Source organism: Phaenicophaeus curvirostris, chromosome 4 (assembly GCF_032191515.1).
Source record: "Phaenicophaeus curvirostris isolate KB17595 chromosome 4, BPBGC_Pcur_1.0, whole genome shotgun sequence".
Classification (NCBI taxonomy): domain Eukaryota; kingdom Metazoa; phylum Chordata; class Aves; order Cuculiformes; family Cuculidae; genus Phaenicophaeus; species Phaenicophaeus curvirostris.
Window position 1 is genome coordinate 19815139 of NC_091395.1, and position 23320 is coordinate 19838458.

General features: G+C 42.5%; 1 protein-coding gene across 23 annotated transcripts in view; it reads left to right on the forward strand.

The window, feature by feature from the left end:
• The window catches only part of ADGRL3 (adhesion G protein-coupled receptor L3), a 431999-nt gene that overhangs the window by 368601 nt on the left and 40078 nt on the right, over positions 1–23320 (forward strand). For 15 of the 23 annotated variants that reach the window (XM_069855440.1, XM_069855444.1, XM_069855420.1 and 12 more), the window contains 4 exons: positions 124–190; positions 1590–1681; positions 19448–19474; positions 22757–22925. In XM_069855440.1, the coding sequence (XP_069711541.1) occupies positions 124–190; positions 1590–1681; positions 19448–19474; positions 22757–22925 (355 nt within the window). The remainder of the gene's footprint in view (positions 1–123; positions 191–1589; positions 1682–19447; positions 19475–22756; positions 22926–23320) is intronic. The other 8 variants (XM_069855426.1, XM_069855428.1, XM_069855432.1 and 5 more) reach the window with 1 other exon arrangement.

The following is a 23320-nucleotide window of genomic DNA, read 5'->3' on the forward strand; positions in this document are numbered from 1 at the left end:
AATATTTCCTGTCTCCCACCGGCGTGTCTTGCAGCTCACATTCTTCTCTGTCACTCGCTCACTCTTGATGTATGTTCTGGGTGCAGTCCTTGAATGCCTTCTCTCCCCTGTGTTTCATTACAGATGTTGGCTCCGACTTGACACCTACTTCATTTGGAGCTTTATAGGACCAGCGACCTTGATAATTATGGTAAGAACTCCTAATTAACTACTCTATCTCTCAGGTCAGGAAATAAAACTTTTGCTGTCCTTTTATTTTTTATCTTTAATTTACAGAGATTAATTTGAGAAAGGCATGTTCTTTTTTGACCCCATCTGGCACAAACAATTAGACTCTTATTGCAAGAGGCTCTTGGCATTGCAAAATACTTCATCAAAATGCACTGGGGAACTTCAGAGTGGGCATTTGCAGAGTTTGTTTTCTACTGTTGGACGTACAGAAGTGCCAAACTCTATTTTGAAGCCACTCTCTACCCCCTGATTTTTGAACTTCAGAGAGAAGTTTTGCATTTATCAAGTGAAAAAAGGAAATCTGGGATGGGGAAATGAAATAAAGTCTATACTGGAAGAGAGGATTGGTGTGTGTTTTTCCTCCCCAGAAGATGTTCAAGCTCATCTTACTTCATTGTTAGCACATTGCCAGCATATCAGCTAATACAGCAACAAGGTAGAAACCCCAACTTCAGAGGCAGCTGGAGTTTTCTTATACATTAATGGCTACAACATGACTTAAATAAACCATCCTTTGCTTTGAATTGAATACAGCTTGGGTAACACAGCAAACCAGGTGCTTCATCAAAGCTTCAGTGCAGATATTATTCCTGCTCCTGCTTCTCCTGCAACTCAAGGCTTTTTCAGCACCCTTCCACATCAAGGAGGGAGCCATATTACCAGCTGCAACTGTTGTTTTTTTCCCCACCTTAATCAATTTATTCATGAAAAGATATATTGCCATTATGTTTCAAACACTGGCCTGGGCTTTTGAAGGAACTACTTTCCAGGAATTGGCCGCCTTGTTAACGATGAGGTGTTGAAACACCATTGCATCTTTTACAGGACAAATCAAACTCTCTTTCCTTTTTATTTTGCAACTTTGCATTTTTCTAAGCATCTTCGGCAGTCATGATTTCCCTACCCATCTACCCCATTACACTGTATTTAAAAGATATATTTACAGGAAAAGGTGCTTTTTTTTTGCTTTGTTACAGCAGGGCCATCTAAGCAAGATGCTTGGAATGATTTTTCACAGCTGTACACCTCTGTACACAGAAGAGGCATTACAGTAAATATTTTTAATTTTCCATGATGTCGTTTAAAGCACTACAGTTGATGTTGGAATCAGCCCTGTATCAGTAACATACACAACACCATGGCTTTGGTACCACTGTGACATTACCAGTCCTGCAGTCTACAGGCCAGCTCGCCGTGTAAATTGCTGGGCAAGTTTCTGTGATTCAGTTGCTATAAAACTGTAGTGAGAGCTAGTTTCCTACAGCAACTCATCTGTTACAGAGAAGCAGCTGACTTTCTCCCCATCATGTTGTGCCGTTACACGTAACCCTTTTTTTTCTCCTTCCCCCCCATTGCAGCTTAATGTCATCTTCCTTGGGATTGCTCTCTATAAAATGTTTCATCATACTGCCATATTGAAACCTGAATCTGGATGTCTTGACAATATCAAGTAAGTGCTTGGGTCTTTTTCTTTCTCTCTGCCTGTTTCTTTTTTTTTTTGCTGTTTATGTTTGCATTTCTCTCTGAGGAGTGTACAGGGAAACCAACTCTGCTGGTAACAGTGATAACCAGGGCCAATACACTGGATTATGGCACTGCAGAGTGGTTTCTAATATGTACATCAAATGGCTGATGATGAAGCACTGTCTTCATTAGAATTGGCCTGTTAGTGGTGGGATTTTCCATTTGATTTTGCATGAAGGAAGCATTTGCTGTCCTTGAAGCAGGTAACCTCCTAGTCCCTCTGCATAAAAGGAAATCATGCCTGATAATTACCAGCTAATTATTTCAGTCTTTACAGGGAAAGTGTTGAAATTGTTGATCATTACTATTTCTCTGTGCTCTAAGGGTGGCAGTCTTACTTCTTCCCTGTTTGTTTTGGCTCCTGGCAGATTTAGTGACACAAATTCTCCCCAGAATCTGATTAGCTTTGGCAAAGTTAATGTTGATTTATCTGGGGGTGCCCACATCAGCGGACATGCTTGCCAGCCAAGCATGTTTTGCCCTTGGATTCTATGAATGTCTGAGCATCTTATTGTCTAGCAAGCTGTTTCGTTATACTGATAGAATATTAGTCTCCATCAGAGCCTGCTTATTCAAGTACCTTTGGCTTTAATTACTTGCTTCAAAAATACAAATGGGATTTCAGGTGCAGCACATCATAAGAAGGCGAGCCTGCTAACTAATAAAACCATATAATGAACCTCAGGAGGAAGAAATTCTTGGGAATTTACGCTTTATGGCCCACGCAGGAAAGGAGAGCATTGTGCAACACAGTTGGAAGTTGTTGCACACGACTTCTCTTCTGTGGTGGGAGCAGGAGAAGAGGCATGAGGAGAGCTTGTTAGGAGATGACTGAAATGCACAATTGCAAGGCAGTTCTCAGCAAGGTTATTGTTCTTACTACTTCGCAGAAGTTTGATTTAAACAACATCAATCCCCCCTTAAAACTTTACCAGCAGGCAAGGCTCACAATGCCACTGGTCTGCCACTTCCTGGCATGGTCCTTTGTGTGAAGTTTTAGTTTCTTAGGTGCACCTTCTTAGGATGAAAGGGGACCTGAGCCTATAAAAATTCAGGAGACTCCAGTAAGCTCAGGAACCCTCAGGGCTCTCATTCACTATGTCTGTCCCTGCCCAGGTTGCAGGCAGCTGCTCTACAGTGTGCTTCTGTTTCTCCCGCCATCATTCAGGTATAAGATAGAATCATTTAAGTTGGAAAAGACCTTTAAGATCATCAAGTATATCCATAAACTGAAAACTGCCAAATTCATCTCTAAACCATGTCCCTAAGTGCCACATCTCTACATCTTCTAAGTACCCCCAGAGATGGTTACTTGACTGCTTCCCTGGGCAGCCTGTTCCAAATCTTGGCAATCCTTTCAGTGAAGACATGTTTCCTAATATTTAGTCTAATCCACCACTGATGCAACTGGAGGCCATTTTCTCTTGTCCTGTTGCTTGTTACTTGGGAGAAGAGATCAGCATCTGCCTCGCAACAATCTCCTTTCAAGTAGCTGTAGAGAGTGATAAGGTTATCCCTCAGCCTCCTTTTCTCCAGACTAAACAACCCCAGCTCCCTCAGCTGCTCCTCATAAGACTTGTCTCCAGACCCTTCACCAGCTTTGTTGCCCTTCTTTGCACGTGCTCCAGGCAGCTCGCCAGCCACTCTTTCCCAAGCCTGTAGCATGGCATGGGGTTGTTGTTGTGACTCAAGTGCATGACTCAAAATTTGGCCTTTGTTAAGCCTCATACAATTGACTTCAGCCCATCAATCAATCCTGTCCAGATCCCTCTGCAGAGCATTCTTACCCACAAGCACATCAATTTTCCTGACCAATTTGGTGCCATCTGCAGACTTACTGAGGGTGCAGTTGATGCCCTCATCCAGATAATTGAAAAAGATATTAAAGAGAATCGGCCCCAGCATTGACCCCTGGGGAACACCACAACTCTTTGGGCCTGCCTATCCAGCCAGTTTTTTACCCAGTGAAGGGTACACCCATCCAAGCCATGAGCAGCCATTTTTTCCAGGGGAATGCTGTGGGAAACTATGTTAAAGGCTTTACTAAAGTCTAGATAGACAACATATACAGGCTTTTCCCTCATCCACTAAGCTGGTCACTTTGTCATAGAAAGAGATCAGTTTATTCAGGCAGGACCTGCCTTTCATAAACCCGTGCTGAGTATGCCTGATCACCTGATTATCCTGCAAGCGCTGCACAGGATCATAGAATTGTTAGGTTGGAAAAGACTTTAGAGATCGTTGACTACAACTGTACCTGTCTAGTACTAAATCATTTCCCCAAATACGTCATCTACTCGCCTTCTAAACACCTCCAGGGATGGTGACTTAATCACCTCCCTGGGCAGGCTGTTCCAGTGCTTGATAACCCTTTCTATGAAGAAATTTTTCCTGATGTCCAATCTAAACTTCCCCTGATGCAGCCTAATGCAATTCCCTCTTGTCCTATCACCTATCTCTTGGGAGAAGAGACCAACACCCACCTCTCTGCAACCTCCTTTTAGGTAGCTGTAGAGAGCAAGAAGGTCGCCCCTCAGCCTCCTCTTCTCCAGGCTAAACAACCCCAGTTCCCTCAGCTGCTCCTCATAACACTTGTTCTCCAGCCCCTTCGCCAGTTTCGTCACTCTTCTCTGGACTCGCTCCAGAGCCACAATGTCTTTCTTATAGTGAGGGGCCCGAAACTGAACGCAGTATTCGAGATGTGTCCTCACCAGTGCCGAGTACAGGGCACGATTGGTCCTGCTGGCCACACCATTTCTGATACAAGCCAAGATGCTGTTGGTCTTATTGGCCACCTGGGCCACTGCTGACTCATGTTCAGCCAGCCATCAACCAGCACCCTAGGTCTTTCTCCGCCAGGAAGCTTTCCAACCACTCTTCCCTAAGCACGTAGCACTGCACATGGTTGTTGTGTCTCAAGTGCAGGACTCTGCACTTGGCCTTGTTAAATCTCATCCCATTGGCCTCAGTCCATCAATCCAGCCTGTTCAGATCCCTCTGTAAAGTCTTCCTACCCTCCAACAGATCCACACTTCCTCACAGTTTAGTGTCATCCGCGAACTTGCTGAGGGTGCACTCAATCTCCTCATCCAGCTTGTTGATAAAGATATCGAACTAGACTGGGCCCAGCACTGAGCCCTGGGGAACACCACTTGTGACAGGCCTCCAGCTGGATTTAACTCCATTTACCAACACTCTTTGGCCATCAAGCCAGGTTTTAACCCAAGAGAGGGTACCACCTGTCCAGGCCAGTAGTAGCCAGTTTCTGAGATAGGATACTGCATGATAACCTTCAAGATGATCTGCTCTATAAACTTCCCCAGCACCAATGTCAGGCTGATAGACCTGTAGTTCCCTGGCTCCTCCTTCTGGCCCTTCTTGTAGATAGGCATAACATTTGCTAATTTCCTGAAGTGGGACCTCCCCGGTTAGCCAGGACTGCTGATAAATTATTAGAAGTGGCTTGTGGAGCACTTCTGCCAGTTCCTTCAGTACTCTTGGGTGGACCTTGACGGGCTCCATAGACTTGTGCATGTCTAGGTGGAGAAGCAGGTTGCTAACCGTTTCCTGTTGGATTATGGGGGCTCCTTTGGCTCCCCTTCCCTGTTTTCTAGCTCAGGGTACTGAGTATCTGGAGAACAATTGATCTTGCTATTAAAACTGAGGCAAAGAAGGCATTAAGATGAAATTGGAGGAGCTGTTCCTCCTGGGTGTCCAGGACTGAGCCCCCTGTGATGGTCTTTCATTCAGTCTTAGATGAGGCATTAAAGGAATGGTATATTTAATAACACTTATTAATATGACTACTCATCATGCATTATATTGCCTGCTGAGAGCACAGTCTTTCTAAGGTTACCCACACAAAATCTGTCTAAAGAGCTTTGTAATATGACATTTAAATTATAAATTGGGGAGGGGAAAAAAACAAAGCCCCTATAATTATAGCAGCCTATTGAATAATCTTGCTTGTCCTAATCTCTAGTGTCTTTGTTTAAAATGCCATTAACTTATAAAACCAGTTATGTCAATTATAATGTCATTGTAAAATATTTTATGGGTTCTTTGGCATATGAGTGTCTATTCCTAATTTGACTTGCTTTGAAAACACAAGCAATTAAAATGCTTTTAAGTATGTTGCTAATATGCTTCCAAATGTATCATTTCATTACTAGTGATTTTTTTATGCTTGAAAAAATAAGAGAAACAAAACATGAAATCAGAAAGACCACAAGCTCACCTCAGGAAGTTTATCAAAACAAGAATTTCAGAAGAAACTTCATTGCAATTTCTGAATACCTAAGCAAGACAAAGTTAAGACTCTAAATCCAAGGCTTGTGTTGTCTCAGTATCAGATACGCTTGAGTTAGGAGAAGGTGAAGATTTTTAATAAAGAAGGGAATTAATCTTTGAGGGAGTTTTTCTAGGGGCTTGCTGTCTCTGGAAAACTTTTAGGTAAGATCGTAAACACCTTCTATGTAAAATCATAGTAATCATCTAGGTAAGATTGTGGTCTTCTTCCATAGTTTTTCGCTCTGACTCAATTCAAAATGTGGATATGGTGCAGCAGCTGTGGAATAAAAAGCCACATCATTTCACAGGTGACCAGGAATATCCTTTCTGACCTTGCCTCCATGTTTCTATATAGTTGGTGAAAAGAAACCCAGATCTGTCTCTCAAGACATGTACTGCCTTTGCTGGCTCTCAGCGTGATCACAGAACCTTGCATCTTGTCTTATCAGTTTACTTTTAAAAAACAAACCAAACCGAGAGCCTGCATTAGAGGGGCCCCTTGCTGCCATCTATGTGTGACAACTTTACAGCAAATGGAGAGCTGCATGGGAGTTTGTTCTCCCAGTTCATTTCCTAGCATCGATCTGTGTTAGGCCATGGTGGAACTCTTACAACATAAATCCTGAGCCTGTTCGACAACAGCAAAATACTCAATTCCCTATGGAAACGTAAAAATAAAGGCCATAAAATATTTTAATAGTAAGCACTATTAAAAGCACCCCTGCAATCTGGTGCTTGCCTATGTCACTTTAAAGGTTGGAAATACCTTACGAAGTACAGAAAATAGAGCACCAAATAACTCCACTTAAGTTAATGAACTTGATAAGGTATCAGATGTCACCTGGGATACCTTTAATTACTGCACCAACAGAAAAGCTATTCAAAGGGCAGTGCCTGGACCAGATGCTGTGTGACTGGAAGATTTGTAGGCACTTTGCAAAGCTGTAAAAATAAACTTCCCTAACCTTCAGGAACAGTTCCTGTATTATTGTGCCACCGTGGGAGATTCTGACATTCCTACAGTGGAGCACTGGTTACCTGGGGGTTACCCAGCAGGAGACTTGATGAGTAGAGAGCTGACTTTTTTTCACCCATGTTAACTTTTACAGCTTAGCTGAGCACTTCCAAGAGGGAAGTAGGGTAGCCACATATTTGGGTCCATCCACCTGTGCTGAGAGCATCCTCCTTGTATGGCAGGTTAGTACTGAGCCAATTCAGTGGGCTGGGCCTGCAGAGACAGTGAGGCCCTGCTTTTGGGGCATGTAGCCAGGAAAAGATGTGAGCTTGTGTATGTGGGACATGTTGTTTAGAGCAGCAAGCATTTCTAGGCCTGCTGCTGATGCCAGGAGGGTAGACTAGCTTCTGTCTCACAACAGGTAGCATCACCAGAAGTAGCATGTTTTACCTAGGACCTTTTGAAAAAGTTCAGTTTGACTTCTTCCTTCAATACATTTAAACAGAAATTTTAAGGTTTTACCCAGGGTGAGGCTCTCTTCTGCATTTAAAAATCTTTTTAGTATGTAGCAACACAGACAAAGGTGCTGAAGCATCTGTCTCTTGAGTGATACGAATATCTTCTGCTTGTGCCTCCCCAAACGTGGAGCAGGAGAGGATTTTCCTTTCCTGCCTTTTCCATTGTCTGTTTCTGGGTGCTTGAGGTCCACTGTGACCATCGCTTTTTAATTCCTTCATGGCTTGTTGGCAAATATAGGCAAGGAGATATGTGCAGTGAGAAGCGTCATTTAGTCTTTGGTAGCTCTGCCCTCATCACTTGTATGTCGCTTGTGACACTTCTGAGAGTGTAAGTGGGAGGCAAAGTGTGCATGACTTTGCTTGTGAGCACAAATTAATTCAGTGTCAACAAACGTACCTGGCAAAGCATTGTTTCAGAGAATTGATTCCCTCAGCCCTTGCAAGCTTGCAGGGAAGACAAATCTTTCAAGCCAAGGATCAGCTTTTTGGATGGCAAAAGCCTGCTGTGTTGCTTGCATCCTTAGCCTGTGAGGTGGAGACTATTGATTCACTTTTGCTAGCAGATGGCTCCTCACGAGGACATATTATGTGCTGGAATACTTTAGAGCAGTTGTGAAGCTGTTTTACTGAAGGTTGCTGCCATGTGGAGTGACTTCTGGAGTTTAGCAGCGCAAAGTTTCTCCTTCGCGTTTTTCCGTTGTGCTAGTTAGATGTTAGAAGTGTGAAATGTCTCAGACTGTCATAGACAGGAATACACTGAATCTTTTTTATATTCACATTCCTGTTGGAAGCCTTATATGAGAAAGGAAAATACATCTGTATGTGAATAGTCCAGCACTATTCTTCGGCTCTCCATCTCAAATTATTTCTGGATGGTCAGGCATGTACTATGGCTGCTTGTGGTCCTTGCACAGTATGTGTTCATCTGACCCATGCCAGATGGTGCAGCCCAACAAACAATCCACATTTCCAAAAGCTTAATCCCCATTCTTTGTGCAGAACAGAGGGTTTCAGGTAAACCTCCTCCCTAGATGCCTTTGTGTTGTGTTGTGCTTGATCTGCAGCCATTTAAATACTGTTCATTTGAGTCACCGTGGTATTAGTAAAGGGGAAAAAAGAGGGACTACACTGGTGGTAATCCACATGTGCTCTTCATCATATCTACTGAAATCCAAGGTCTTTACTTGCTGTATACTTAACTGGGCACAATGTAGGGCACATTAGTTACTGACATGGAAAACTGGTAGAAAGTTGCATGGGGGGAGCAGTTATTTAGTTAACAAAAGGGAAGTCTTATAAGCAGATTGAAAGGATTCATCAACAGGGCTGAGCAACTGCCACTCCTGAAGTTACACAGGACATCTCCAAACAGCCAGAGGGGAAAGGGTGAAATCTCCTTTCTCCTACGAGAGACCAGAACCATCCTTTCTCTTCCTCACAATCTAGCTTCTGCTTTGAAGTTCTGGTGGGCTCCCTGTTGCTGCCTGGCCGCAGTTGGGTTTGTTACTGCTTCTCCCAGCCAGACCAGACTTCCTGACATTCTTCTGCATTGCAGTATGTAGCAGTGAGATTTTATTTTATTTGCTTTGGAAGGGCAACTCATCAGCCGTAGTTGCCAAGGGCAGTTGTGGACCTGCTAGAAGACAGTCTCTTTTTGTCCCATTTTATTATATTGTTATTTTAGCCAGGGCATAGCTTGGATTGCACCATAGACCACCTGGGTGCTTTTTAGAAAGCACAGCTCATGGGGACCTCTTAAAGAGGAGCATGCTGGCAGTAGTCTTGGGTTTGCTGGAAAAGCTCATCCAGTGCAATAGAAACCCACCCAAAAGTAATCCTCGAAATTTAATTTTATTTCTTTCAGACATAGAGACCCAGAGTCTTAGCTGGGAGCTCCTTTTGTTGCTGAAGAGGCACTATTAAGATAGTTTAATCCTAGCATTAATCACTGTAGCTTTGTTGCGACTTTCTTCCCTCTTGTGGAAACCTGCTCCCATCCCATCTTCTGCAACAACAGAATGAGCAATACACAAAAAACCTGAAAATCCCAGGAATAACAATATATTTATTTCAAACATGAAGGAGAGAATGTTTTTAAGTATTTTGTCTGGATTCGCAACAGCACACACTGGAATTCCATTAATGGGCATGATGCAGAAATGTCCTGCACTGCAGCTTTCAGAAATCAGTCTATAAATGACCAAACAAGCCCCCCTCAGCTCACTGGCTCCCATGGGAGCTTCAAAAGGTCCTGGGATAAAGGCATATGGCGTTGATTTCATGGATAAATAAAACAGATGTCCTCCCAAGTTTCTGACTGGAAACAAAACTCATTCCATACTCCTTTATTTTTTATTTTCTTGCCATGGGAATCTCTAGCTCATAGGCTTACAGAAATAAATCTAAGAATGTGCTACCTAAAAGTGAAAACTAGGAGCCAAATGCAAAGACTCAATGTTGATTATTGCTATATAAAACCTTGCAAAGCCCATTCTGGGCTCTTTTAGGGAGTCCAGCCCAGGCTGGGGGTGGTGAGCGGCAAGGACCATCAGGCACAAAACTGAGAAGCACCTTTTGAAAATACGCCTCCTTTGCAAACTGTTGCCATATCCCACTCTCCCCATATGTTGTATGGGTGTTAAGTGACTATCTGCTCATTTTCTTGCTTCAACATATGTATTTTATTTAAGGAGACATGACTAATCTCAGCACCCAGATTAGCTTGTTGTTGCAGTCCTGCAGGTCATAAAAATATATCATAAAAATATCCTCAGAGTTAGGTAGAAAATTGAAAAAGAAAGATTCCAAAAATCATCTGCAGAAATGTTGAAATTAAATCCTTGATTTAACACAGCAGTATTATTCTGGCAGGAACAGAGGTTTTCCAGTCTAGTTTTATTTACTCAGCTGATTGGATTGAAGAAAAAGTAAACATCCTGGGTTTGGTGCAGTGAGAAACGAGTTAGACTTTTGAAAATTCAAGATCTCTTCTTCTTTGGTAGGAAGAACTTATATTATTGATGCAGAGCAGTAATTTGTAGCAGGCATCCTTTAACTAAAGGAAGATTAAATTATGCTTTATTCTAGACATTTCAGAAACAAGTGAAAATAGGGAGACGATAAGGATTATTTAATCTTTCTCTATTGAGATTTAAACTCATCTATTAGTTTCCAGACCTTTTTTGTTTAATCATCCAACCAATAGCCTTGGAAAAGTCCTCTGAGATCATTATGTCCAACTGTCAGCCCAACACTACCACTTCTACTAAATCATATCCCCAGGTGCCATCTGGCCTTGGCCCATCAATCCAGCCTGTCCAGGTCCCACTGCAGAGCCTTCCTGCCCCCAAGCATATCAACACTTCTGCCCAGTTTGGTGTCACCTGCAAACTTACTGAGGGAGCACTCTATCCCCTCATCCAGATCATTGATAAATATATTAAACAGAACCTATCACCTATGCCAGTGCTAAGCCCCGGAAAACACCACTTGTGACCAGCCACCAGCTCTCTTAACCACAGCTCTCTGGACTCGGCTATCCAGCCAATTTTTTGCCTGGTGAAGAGTACATCTGTCCAAACCATGAGCCATGAGCTTCTCCAGGAGATTGCTGTGGAAGACAGTCCCGGTAGATAACATCCACAGCCTTTACCTCAACCACTTGATGGGTCACCTGGTCATAGAAGGAGATCAGATTAGTCAAGCAGGACCTGCCCTTCATGAATTCATGCTGGCTGGACCTGATCCTCTGATTGACCTGCACGTGCTTGGTGGGCACATTGAAGATGAATCACTCTGTAATACTTCTTGGTACCAAGGTCAGGCTGACAGTCCTGTAGTTACCCGGATCCTCTTTCTGGCCCTTCTTATAGATGGATGTCACACTAGCCAGCCTTCAGTTGTTTGGATCCTAATTAACCAGAACTGCTGATAAATGATTGAGAGTGGCTTCGCAAGCTCCTCTGCCAGTTCCCTCAATACTCTTGGATGGATCCCATCTGACCCCATAGACTTGTGTCTAGGTGGTGTAGCAGGTCATTAACTGCTTCCTCCTGGATTATGAAGGGTTTAATTTTGCTCTCCATCTCTGTCTTCCAGCTCTGAATACCCTGCGGATAACTGGTCTGACTATTAAAGACTGAGGCAAAGAATGCATTAAGTACCTCAGCCTTTTCCTTATCCTCAGTAGCAATGTTCTCCTAAATCTCCAATGAAGGATGGAGATTCTCCTTGGCTCTCTTGTTGTTGATGTATTTGTAAAAACATTATTTGTTATCTCTTGCAGCAGATTGAATTCTAACTGGGCTTTTGCCTTTCTAATTTTCTCCCTGTATGACCTAACAAGATCCTTGTACTCTTTTTGAGTTGCCTGCCTGTCCTTTCTTCCAAAAGTGATAGTCTCTTTTTCTTCTTGAGTCCCAGCGAAAGCTCCCTATTCAGCCAGACCAGTTGTCTTCCCCTCTGGTTTGTCTTGTGCTGCATGGGGACAGCCTACTTCTGTGCCTTTAAGACTTCCTTCTTGAAGAATGTCCAGCCTTCATGGACCCCTTTGCCCTTCAGCACTGTTTTCCAAGGAACTCCCAACCAATACCCTGAATAGGCCAAAGTCTGCCCTCCAAAAGACCGTGGTAGTGGTTTTGGTGATCCGCCTCCTTACTTCATCAAGAGTCAAAATCTCTGTAATTTCATGGTTGCTAAGCCCAAGACAGCCTCCAGCCACCACATCTCCCACCAGTCCTTTTCTGTAAACAGCAGGTCAAGTAAGGCACATCCTCCAGTAGGCTCACTTATAAACCTTGTCAGAAAGTTATCTTCCACACACTCCAAGGACCACCTAGACTGTTTCCTCTGCTGTGTTGTGTTTCCAGCAGACATCTGGTAAGTTGAAGTCCCACATGAGAACAAGGGTGATTGCAAGACTTTTGCCAGATGCTTTGCAGAATACTTCATCGACATCTTCAACCTGTTCACATGGCCTATAACAGACTCCAAGTAGACTATCTGACTTGTTGACCCTCATCCTCACCCATAAGCACTCAACCTTATCATCACAATCACTGACTGTACAATTGAAACCTTCCGTAACATACTGAGCCACCCCACCATGTCTCCTTCCCTGACTATCTATTCTGAAGAGCTTAAAGCCATCCGTAGCTGCACTCCAGTCATGAGAGCCATCTCACCATGTTTCTGTGATGGCGACTATGTCCATAGCTATCCTGCTGCACAATGGCTTCCAGTTCCTCCTGTTTGTTGCCCAGCTCCTTCTTTCTGTTGCCCAATTATAAGACACGACAACTTGGAAGTAGTTTGTGATGCCAAAGGGTTTGGGATTTAATATTGCATTGGGTTTACCCAATCGAAAATCTCAGTTCCCATATACCTGTGCTATATGTAACATTTTTGGACACTTCTGACTTCAGGGAACAAGCAGGCTCAGAGCAGTGCCTCCAGGGATGCCTTTTGGGGAGGAATCCTTGGACTCCCACTCCAGGAAAGGCTAACCTGATCCTAGGGAACAAAGCTGCCTCTGAGCCAGTGTTTGAGTCTGGATAAACTCGGATGATAGATGAAGTGCGTATTTTAGCAGTGCTTGAGATATGCCAGTAACATGTTCTTTGTCACCAGAAAACTTGACAGGAGTGTTTTGCAGGGGTGACCAAATGGTCTGAGTGCTTCTGAAAACAAGGAATAGCTTTATCTCTCTCTTGGAAAACCTCCTCCAGTTCACAGCTTAGATGTCAGTACTGAGCATTAGAATCTGCTTGCTGCTTTCATTGTACAGCAGCTCATGCCTTCACCAGCCCAATGATCAGTTTGGCATCTGAATCCTGCATAAGAAAGAACCATGCTTCCTAGTCCCCTGGGCATCTCAGTGCTGCTCCTATACAGCCTTTATCTGCATCTCTGCATGAGTAAATTTTGAACAGGCAGCTTAAGGCTAACCCAGAAAATCATTGGAGCTGGCATAAAATCAAGTATTTACAAGATTCCTACCTAGAATAGATATGGCACATTTCTGTCTTGCCAGAGTGAAGAGTTTGGGAGTGCTTTGGAGGCAGAAGTCCTGACGGTGCTAAAAAAACTTCTGTCTGGGTGCTTTTTCTCCCAGTCATGTTGATGGCAGCATCCAATTTTGTTTGTTACAATCTGCTGCTGTTTGAATTTTTCCAGAATGGTTTGGTTAATATCTGACTGTTTTGGCGTTGAGTTTTGCTTGTTTATCTGTGGGTTTTGTGATGACTGCGTTAAAGCTGAATGGTGATTGTAAAGTACTAATCTTCCCACTAACTAGTGTCAGCATTTCCAAATTTACAAAAAATTAAAAAATTAGTCAGTGGTTATTGATTTGAGAGAGTGTCCTGGAAGACACTAAATGCCTAAAGTCCTTCTGTGGACCCATAAATCATTGTTATTGTTCTAAAAAGCCATACATTTTAAGTATTTTGTCAGCAAGCCCTGCTGTTGCTATGTGGATAATACAAATGTGCCTGAAGACTTTCTTGAATCCCTGTGGTATGGAAACAATCAGATACGTGGTTACCCATCAGTGTGGTTTGAATAATCATGCCATGCCTTTGCAAAGTTAGGAGGAAGGAAATAAACAGGGTAAGACATTCTGAGAGTAATTAATTACTTACATAAAATGAGATGAGCTTAACAGAATTGCTTGTTCCAATTGCAATAATTAAGAACAAATCTCAGAAAGCAGGCCATGACTTTCCCAGATGAGTTGAGAGAGAAAGGGATGATGCTTTGCCTTTAGCAGAAAAATCAGGCATACGTTGCCCCAAATCCTGGGCTTGGGCACCATGTAGGGCTGAGGAAGGTTTGGTCTCATTTTTCTGGATAAAATTTTCAGAGCTACTGGTAGAAGTCAGAAGTGGTTTTCAATCCATATAAAATTTTCCTTATGCCAGGAGATAGGACCCAAACCTCTACAGATCTCCAAGGTGTGTAAAGCCAGGGGTTTCTTCTGCAGATGAAGCCATGGCAGGCCCACTGACCCCTGAGATTGTTACAGAGATCTTCAGGAGACCAGCCTCCTCCTGTCAAAGACCGTGTAGGAGCCAGAAGATCAGACTTGGAAATGATGGCTTGGAAGGCTGTGTAATGAATGCCAGCAGCCTAAGGTGATTAGGAAGACATTTGGATTCATGCCATCAAGGTGGTAACTTTGTCACAAAACATGAAGGCAAAGTCCTTTAAGCACTTTTTTATTGCTTGCAATTGATTTTTCTCACCATGAAGACGCTCTTTCACTAATTAGCGAAGAACCTGTTTGCCTTATGAGGAAAGTACTGGGCCTTCTAACTCCTTCCTTTAGATTTTCTACAGTTCCATAAATCAATCTTTTCTAATCCTTGATTTTTTTTTTAAAGAAAAGGAAAAGAAAACAAACATCCCTGCTGCCTCATATTGGCAGGCAGTGGGGGCACACAATAGCATGCTTTATTTGTGTCTCTCCTGCTTGCCTGCAGGAAACATCTGTGTCTCTGCTTTATTTGTGCCATATTAAAATGAATTCCACAGGTCTTTCTGAAAGTTTTCATGGGAGCACATCATCCATCTATTTTTATTTGGGTTTCATCACCCATAAGAACTACTAAAGGTCCTGTGTACTCATATTGGCATTTTTGTTTGCTAGCCAAACTGTATTATTTTGGGACCCAAGCATTGGGTCCATGTGCTTACTGAGCTTTCTCTTGCTATCAAAAAGAGAGGAAAATACTTTTATCTATCAAAACAATGATAAATTTGAGTTAGGTAAAGTTAAACCATAAAGGGTTGGCTCAACCAATAACATCTGAAGTTGATTAGATATGCAGGGTTTTATTAAAGGCCCAGTTTACTCTAAATGTGCCTCAAAAATTACACCTTAATAAATAAAAAAAAAAGAAGGTAAGTATTTTCAAAATGTAAAAAGACCAGACATTATTCGAGCTGAATTGCTGGTTTTTGATAACAAGCTTTCTCTGTTCAGCAACATTTTAGGACCAATCTGTGTGTGAAGGTAAATTCTCGTCTTACTGTTCCTGTTGCTAAAAAATGAAGGCTTTACCAATTCAGGATATTGCTAATCTACATAAATGGAAGTGGTTTGCATCATGTAATACAAATTGCAGATTATCTGTGCCTCTGTATTGGGTTGTTAGTGTATATTCTGGCAATTCAGTCACCTTGTGTCAAAAAGGTACATCTGGGAGTTTTAAAAGGATAGGCAGCATGAAATGGACTTCTGAGTTTAGGATGCATTGATTATGAAATTCCTTAAGCATCTAAATATAGATATAAGTGGCTAATTTTAGCAACTTTAAAAAAAGTATTGGACTGGAAACATCACAGGAATCTAGAAGGTAATATGAAGAATCCTTTCTCATCATTGAAGGAGAAAGTACTCTGGAAAATTGAAAGACTTAAATAAGATTTTGAGAGAGTTTTATGTGATATGTAATTAACCTTAAAAAGTTTTTGCCCCAAGGTATAGTCAAGGCTTTTTTAGGATTAGAAAATTAATTAGGTATTTATATGGATTGTTAGACCATCCACTATCCATCATCTGGGCTCCAAGAAACATAACTGAAGTGAGATTTCTCAAATTAATGGAGTAATGCAAGCACTAAAGATTGGCTTTTTAATTTCAGGTATTTGAAAGTGAAACCCACACCTAAGCCATTATTCAGATTTCCTCTGCAGTCAGTAGAGAGAGATATTTCTTCAGGGAGTGATGAAGCCTCACTTACTTTAAATACCTGTCCTTGTAGGGGTTAAATTGTTTTTCTGGAGTACCAGTCTCCTGCTAACTGTGGAGAGTCACATGGTTTAAAATCAATGAGCTGTATGGCTTACTGCTAGGAGCTGGAAGAATTTATCCAAATCTGGAGAAAGCACTTTAGGTCTAGCGTCTCAAGTTGTGCTAGGGTAGGTTTTCCAAAGTTTTCTGCTTCAATTATTATTTGCTTGTGCTGCTTGTGAATATAATCTCAGTTTTCCAGTTTGTAGCGTCATTTTCCTGTGAGCTAAGGCTCTTACTAGGCTCTTCTCTTGCCTTGATGTTTTTCATGTATTGCAGATAATGAGGTAGTATTACTGCAGCACTGATAGGTTTCATAGCCAGTATCAGAGGAAAAAAACAGTATTCTGGAGTAATTTTTGTCAGACACAAATTGTTGCTAACTTGAGAGTTAGGCTTCTTACAACACTTGAGTTGGTAAAATGAAAAGGAATGATCAGTATTGTACGAGGGATATAAGAGACTAGGCCCTATTTGTTGAGATTTGAAGGGTTTTGGAGTCAGGGGTCTTTGAAAAATCTCACATCTTTAGGCACCTTCTTGCTTTGGGCAGTGGGTCCTAGGCACATCCTGGATGGAAACAGGGTACAAACTACTCAAGTCTTTTTGAAAGTTTTCTCTTGACCTGCTTTGAAGTGTTAGCCTCAAGTAAAACACAATCCAAGTTTACCGTTTTCGCTTTTTGTCTCTACAAAGATAAAACAGAGCCTTCTGCTGCCTTTAAGAAAGGCTATTACAGATCACTGAAAAAAAAAAGTGCAGATCTGGATATCATCAACAAATAAAAGAAATCTGTAATTGTCTCTTTTTATAAGCTATCACCAGTGAAATTTCAACAATAAAATTTTTACCATAAAACCTGAGTGCTTGTGAACACAGTAATAGAAATTCATTCTCTGCTCCTGCCCATATTGGTGGGCTGGCAGCTCCAGACTGTCTCACATCTTCATTTAATTTGTGTTGCAGGGGAGCTGCAGGTCCTGCAGTTCTAGATTTGCCATGAGCAGAATGGGAACCTGCCCTGATGATCTTGAAGGCTGAGTGAATGAGAGGGCAAAGAGAAGCAGAGGGATTTGACCAACATCATGCTACACAGCTGGGATGGGCTGGAGATCCCATTGGTGCTGCTAAGGGGGGAACCTCTTAATACCAATGGCTTTTCTGTGTTGCTGATACCTCCTGAGATGTATTGCAGGTGCAGAAGTCACAGTGTCTCAGCCCACATTTTGCTAAGCCAAAGAAGCTAAGCTTCCCTTGCTGTGTCTTGGATAACAGGAACTCAGTTCCCTGTATCAAGGCACTTCATCTTCACTTGCTTCCTTCTTCCCTCCTGATCCTGTTACGCTTTGTGCTTTTCCCATGCATTGTTAGATACCACTTCTGAGCACCCTAGAGTAGCTCAGATGTCCTTGTGTGGCTGGCAGGTGTGGCACAAGATCTAAGGTGAGCAGCTGTCAGAGTGGCAGCTGATGACCAGGGTGGGATTCCCGCAGTGATGGCAGACAGGGAAGCTGAAGGGGATGGTTGGATGCTGGAGTGAAGCTGCCGAGAGGTGCCAATGGCTTGGGGGCATGGGGATGAAGGCAGGATAGGCTACAGCCTGTGGCTGCTGTAGTCCCTTGAGCTGAGATAGCGCTACCTACCTATCAGTGACGTGGGGACAGCTACCTTGTCCTGCCGTTGTGTGTTCTTTACTCATGTCTCGCTGCTCAGAGTGGGGTTAGGACAAATGTTATGAGTGTGGCTAGATCCAGCCCATTTAATGACTGTTCTCTCCCTTTCCCAATGACCCCATGTGACCATGGCAGGGCAAAGCTGGGACTGGCAGCATCACTACCTCTTCTGTCTCAGCCAAGGACCGGGTGGGGAGGCAATGGGAATGTTTTGCACAGTATACTGTTTGAAACAGTCCAACTTCCATTGACTCTTTGTGGCTTCAGGCACATGTGAATGGTGCAGAAGTTGTCCTTGTGGCTTTAGCCATTGTGAGGAGAAAACACGAAGCCTCATCTTGGACATACTTAGTATATGTCTTAGTCACAAGATGATGAAAATCATTCAGCTTTAATATAGTTTCTTTCTAGGCTGGGCTGAAGAGGATCCCCTCCAAGCAGAGCAGTTTGTATAGCAGAGGGTATAGCTTGACAGGTTGCCAGTGTTGACTGAAGGTCTCAGCAGGGTGGACTGGCCTCAGCGACCTTGGCAGGGGTAACAAGATGAACATATGGAGCCAGCCTCCATCTCTGGCACACATGGTAGCTGCTGCAAGGGATCGTGCGTTCAACATCTCCATGCCAGCGGGGACGTGAGGCCTGGGATTTGGCCTGCCCTCCCCACCTGTTGCACATCACCTGCCATGAAGGCAGAGTTAGGCATAAAGCCTGTCCTAGACAATTATGGAGACTCCCCTAGGAAAATGGGCATGACTAATCTTGTGTCCCTACAGTGGCAGAAGCTCATTTTGAGTAGTCCATCTTGGCTTATTCTTCACTGTAGCAGGCTGCTTTGCACTCTTGCTTGGCAGCATCATTTCTGTGTCCTTCCTCATGAAACAGGAGTAAAAAGGTCAATGCTCTCTGTCATCCAGGGCTTTCGAAGATCCTAATGCCATGATCTCAAAAAGAAGATAACACTGCACTCCTACTCATAAGTTGGCAACTTGGGAGTTACACTTACGAAAAAGTAAACAGCAATAAAGAGATTTCTGTTGTATTACAGCACTACAGATAGAGAGTGCTGGAGACATAGTGAAGCTTTGCCACTGGACAACTTGCAAACTTTCTGTGGTAGCTATGCTAGAGTATCAAAACTCGTCTTCTCCAGAGCTATCTGTGATTTTTAAAAGAGATTTTGAAGTCGACAGTTGGGTGATCGGAGCCAGGAGGGTGTAGCCACAGCTCATAACTAATGATGCTAGCTTCTCTGCGTGAAACCTACATTCTTGGTCTTCTTTCAGTTCCCTGGGGCAGTGATCCAGACTGGGTGGTATGTACCAGGTGCAGCTAATGCCAGCCTGCATCTTGTTTTTGTAATGGCTGGTGGGAGAATTGAGGGGGACTAGCAATGAGCTATATTCTCCATGTCGTTATATTTCTAATGTTGGTGTTCTTGTCTTTATGTCTATGCATTCTTTAGCTATGAGGATAACAGACCCTTCATCAAGTAAGAATGACCTGAATGGCTGATAAATTTCATTTATCAGTGTGGTCTCATGAGCCAGCTGTCAGATCAGTATTGAAAAATCATTGAAGCTTCTGTCATTCACATTTGAGGCAGAAGAGCAAACTGCAGGAAAATGATCAAACATACAGTTAATGTGCAGAGTTAATGTGCTGCATATATATTGCCAACCAATTGTCACTGTATTGGCTTTGTATTCTTTGATTGGATATTACTTGAATTCCAGATGTATGTTCCCAAGTTAATCCTGTATAGTACAGACTTGTTAAACCAACAGAAATCCTCTGGCCCACTGTTCTCTACCACTGAGAGTGCTTTATGACAATATAAATATAGAAATAAATTTTCAGAAAAGTGTATGGGTGGTAATCCCTGTGATTCCCATTCTAGTTAATGGGAGCAATGCAAGAAAGTCTGTTTGGTTCATTGGAGACTATCTCCTTACTCATTGGAGTACTTAATTTCTCTAATTGTAAATTTCCGTTACACCAGGACATGGGTGGTTTTTTTTCTTTATTGCTATAAATTGCACTATGGAAAAGAAAAACTGTGAAAAAGCAAGAGCAAGTCTGTACAAAGAGCAAAACAAAAATTAGAAGCCACACCAAAAAAATCTGCAGAAAGCAAAAAATGCCTAGAAATTGCATGCCTTAGGGCATCTGTGCTTTTCCTCCTGCGACCAAAAGTAACACACAGTAGCACAAAACAGAAGCAAATCAATTTTGCAGCAGACTTTCAGTTTGTTCTTCTTGTGAAGAGTCCTTTGTGTTCATTCTTGCAGCATCATTCCCATGACCTCTTTCATCGCTTGGTTCTTTTTTTTTAATACGGATACGGGATGGAGCTATTCAAAGTAATCTCCATGCCCTCTTTATCTCCAGGTCTTGTGTTTTGGAGCACTATGCTGTAACATGTGCTGCTTGCACTGTTGAGGGTCTGCTAACTCACAAATTCCTTTCTGTCACTGAAGGTTGCATATTTCCACTAAATAACTGTTTTGCTCCTGCACACCTTTTCAGCCAAAGGGTCTTTAATCAAGTTCAAGAACTGACTGTGATTTAAAGCACAATAGTTTTCTGATATTCTGCGAACAATTTTTAAAAGACTCTGTAAATACAGGAAGCTTTTAATTGTGGAGGAGCAGAGAAAGGGGAGAAAAAGAAAGAAGCGTTTTCCACTTCATTTATTGTTCTTTTTCTAAGGAAAAAATATTTGTATTTTTTAAATTGGCATGCAATTAAGATAATGTGCTCTCACTGATGGTGGAGTCTTGGGGAGAAAAATACACCAAGCAGCTAAAGCTGTAAACTTAATCTAGGGGCTACCATTCTGAAGCATTTTGAGAGTGCATTTTCAGTTTGCATCGTGCTAAATATTTATTAGGAGGATTGACTGGAAATGCTTCAGAGGAGCTGTTCTGGTCTGCTAGATACATAATAGTGATTTTTAAAGAACTACTTTAATAACTGGTTACCTTAGGGAGCTCTTCTGATTGTGTGGTTAAATAATACATTTTATAAACTTCAGTGAAAGGCAATGCTGTAGTTTTGTTCTGCTACCTAAAGAAAAAAAAACAAAACAACCAACCGAAAACATGAATACAACAATAGAACATTGGTGTGCTTCTCTTTGTGACGAGCCCTGCTAGAAGGAAAAGGATTCAAGGCAATAGCTGCCACGGAGTCTCCATAGTGGAGATTGCATGCCTGACCTCTGCAGGACTTATTTTTTACCTAAGCTGCTGCTACTTTGTCTTTTTCCCCTTTTCCCCATGCTGTGATTAACAGGTGGAAGATCACATATGCCCAAACCCTGGATAATTTTCTACAAGGCTGAAGTGGCTTAGAAGCTTAGACAGATCCTTGTCCTTGCAAGCCCTTGTGCAGTACCCTAAACAGCTTTGGGGCAGATGAGGTAGCAGAGATGCTGGCTGGCTGCAGCTTGCTCATTTGTGGAACTGAAGGGTTAAATAGTGAGGAATGGTTGCAAAAATGGCTATCATTGCATTCATTTTTGTGATGTTACAACTAATGACACCAAGAGAAGACAGAAGAAAGTGAAGGACTTGAGGGAAAGGGCAAATGAATGCTCACCAATGCTGCTTGCTACACACTTCCTGCTGTGCTTCCCAGGTAGCTGACTCCCTCCCCTGTACAGCAGCAATTCCTTTGAAGTTGTATGTAATTTAACCTCTGGAGGAAGGTTCCGAGGACCCAGTTCCTATCCTGTTCATTGCCCTTCATCTCATCTGGTATTGGAAAAGCAGTCTCTGAGAAGTTCACTTAGCAAGATGACTAAATGTTATTTAGCAGGGTAACGTGGAATACCTCTCTTGCCGTCCCAGCAGAGCTTTCAGCTTTCCTGAAAGTGCACTGAAAAAAATAACATGCAGCAGCCGTCCCATGTTCCCAGCTCCATTTGTCCAAGCAGAAATCCACTAGGAGAAATCAAGCAGAAACTGCAGGCTACCCGTATTTACTTCAACAACATTTGGGGCCAAGCAGTGGCTGCATCCCTACTCCTGCTTCCCTCCCAAAGTGGAACAAGCAATAATCTTAGGTTTGGAGCTGATGTGGAGAAGGACTGCCCCTTCTCTCCTCGAAGCAGAAGTGTGAGAGCAGCTACTGTTTTATCACATGTGGTGTGTGAGCGCCTCTATGTGTGTATATGTTTACCCTCATCACACGGTGGAAAAACTGTGCAGCAGAATTGCAGAGACCCTTCCTGTGAGGAGCCAATCTTGCAAGCAGTGAGGGCTTGTCCACATGCTTGTAGGTATTTATCTGGCTTACAGACTAGCTGAAATGCAGCAATACATATGTCTTGGTGTTAAGTGTAAAGAAGTTAATTCAGCTGGCATGCATGCCTTAGTGAAACCCGTGGACACTAAAAAAGTGACATTTAGAGTTGTTATTTTGGTTGGTTTATTTTCTTTTCCTGCCATCTGCAGAAATAGCATCTACATGCCATTTACATACACACTGCTTTTACATGAAAAAAAGAAAAGGAACATTGTGATTACAAATATGCTTTGGTTATTATAAATTTCTGTGCTCATTAAATTTCCATTTCCATATATTTCCTTAAGCTTGAAGATTTGTAAACTGCATCCAGCTTGAAGATAAAACTCCCTGTGACTCATTTTGATATGCTATTTCCTTTTTTCTGAAACCGTGGGCAAAGTCTTCCTGCTTGTAGATGTGTGCCTTCTTTTGTAGATAAAAAACTAATCCCTTTCTTTTTTTTTTCTTTTCCCCCTAACAGGTCCTGGGTTATAGGTGCAATAGCCCTTCTCTGCCTATTAGGACTGACCTGGGCGTTCGGACTCATGTATATTAATGAAAGCACAGTCATCATGGCGTATCTCTTCACCATATTTAATTCTCTGCAGGGAATGTTTATATTCATTTTCCATTGTGTGCTCCAGAAAAAGGTAAGACAGATGGTTCCTAGCAGCAGAAGAGGTGGTAATGGGGTGTTTTGTTGCCTAACAACCACAGCATATCATCATCTGTGTGCCCTGAATACTCTCCCACAGGTTTATCTCCTGCACCTAATAAAGGTGGTATTTAGACTGGAAGCTGACAAGATGCAGGGGAATGAGGTGATAATGAAGACATGTGGCAGTGGCATTTCAGCAGCCAGGGCACTGGATAAGCATCAGAGGCAAGGAAAAAAGTCAGTTGACAGTTTGCAGGGCTTTAAGGTGGCCAATCTGTAAAAGGGCTTTGCCTATTATCATCCATATTCTTTTTCCCATATGCCCATGGGAGACAGGAGCAACTTCACGAGCATCCAGAGGGTCCTGACATGGCTGAGTATCATTTG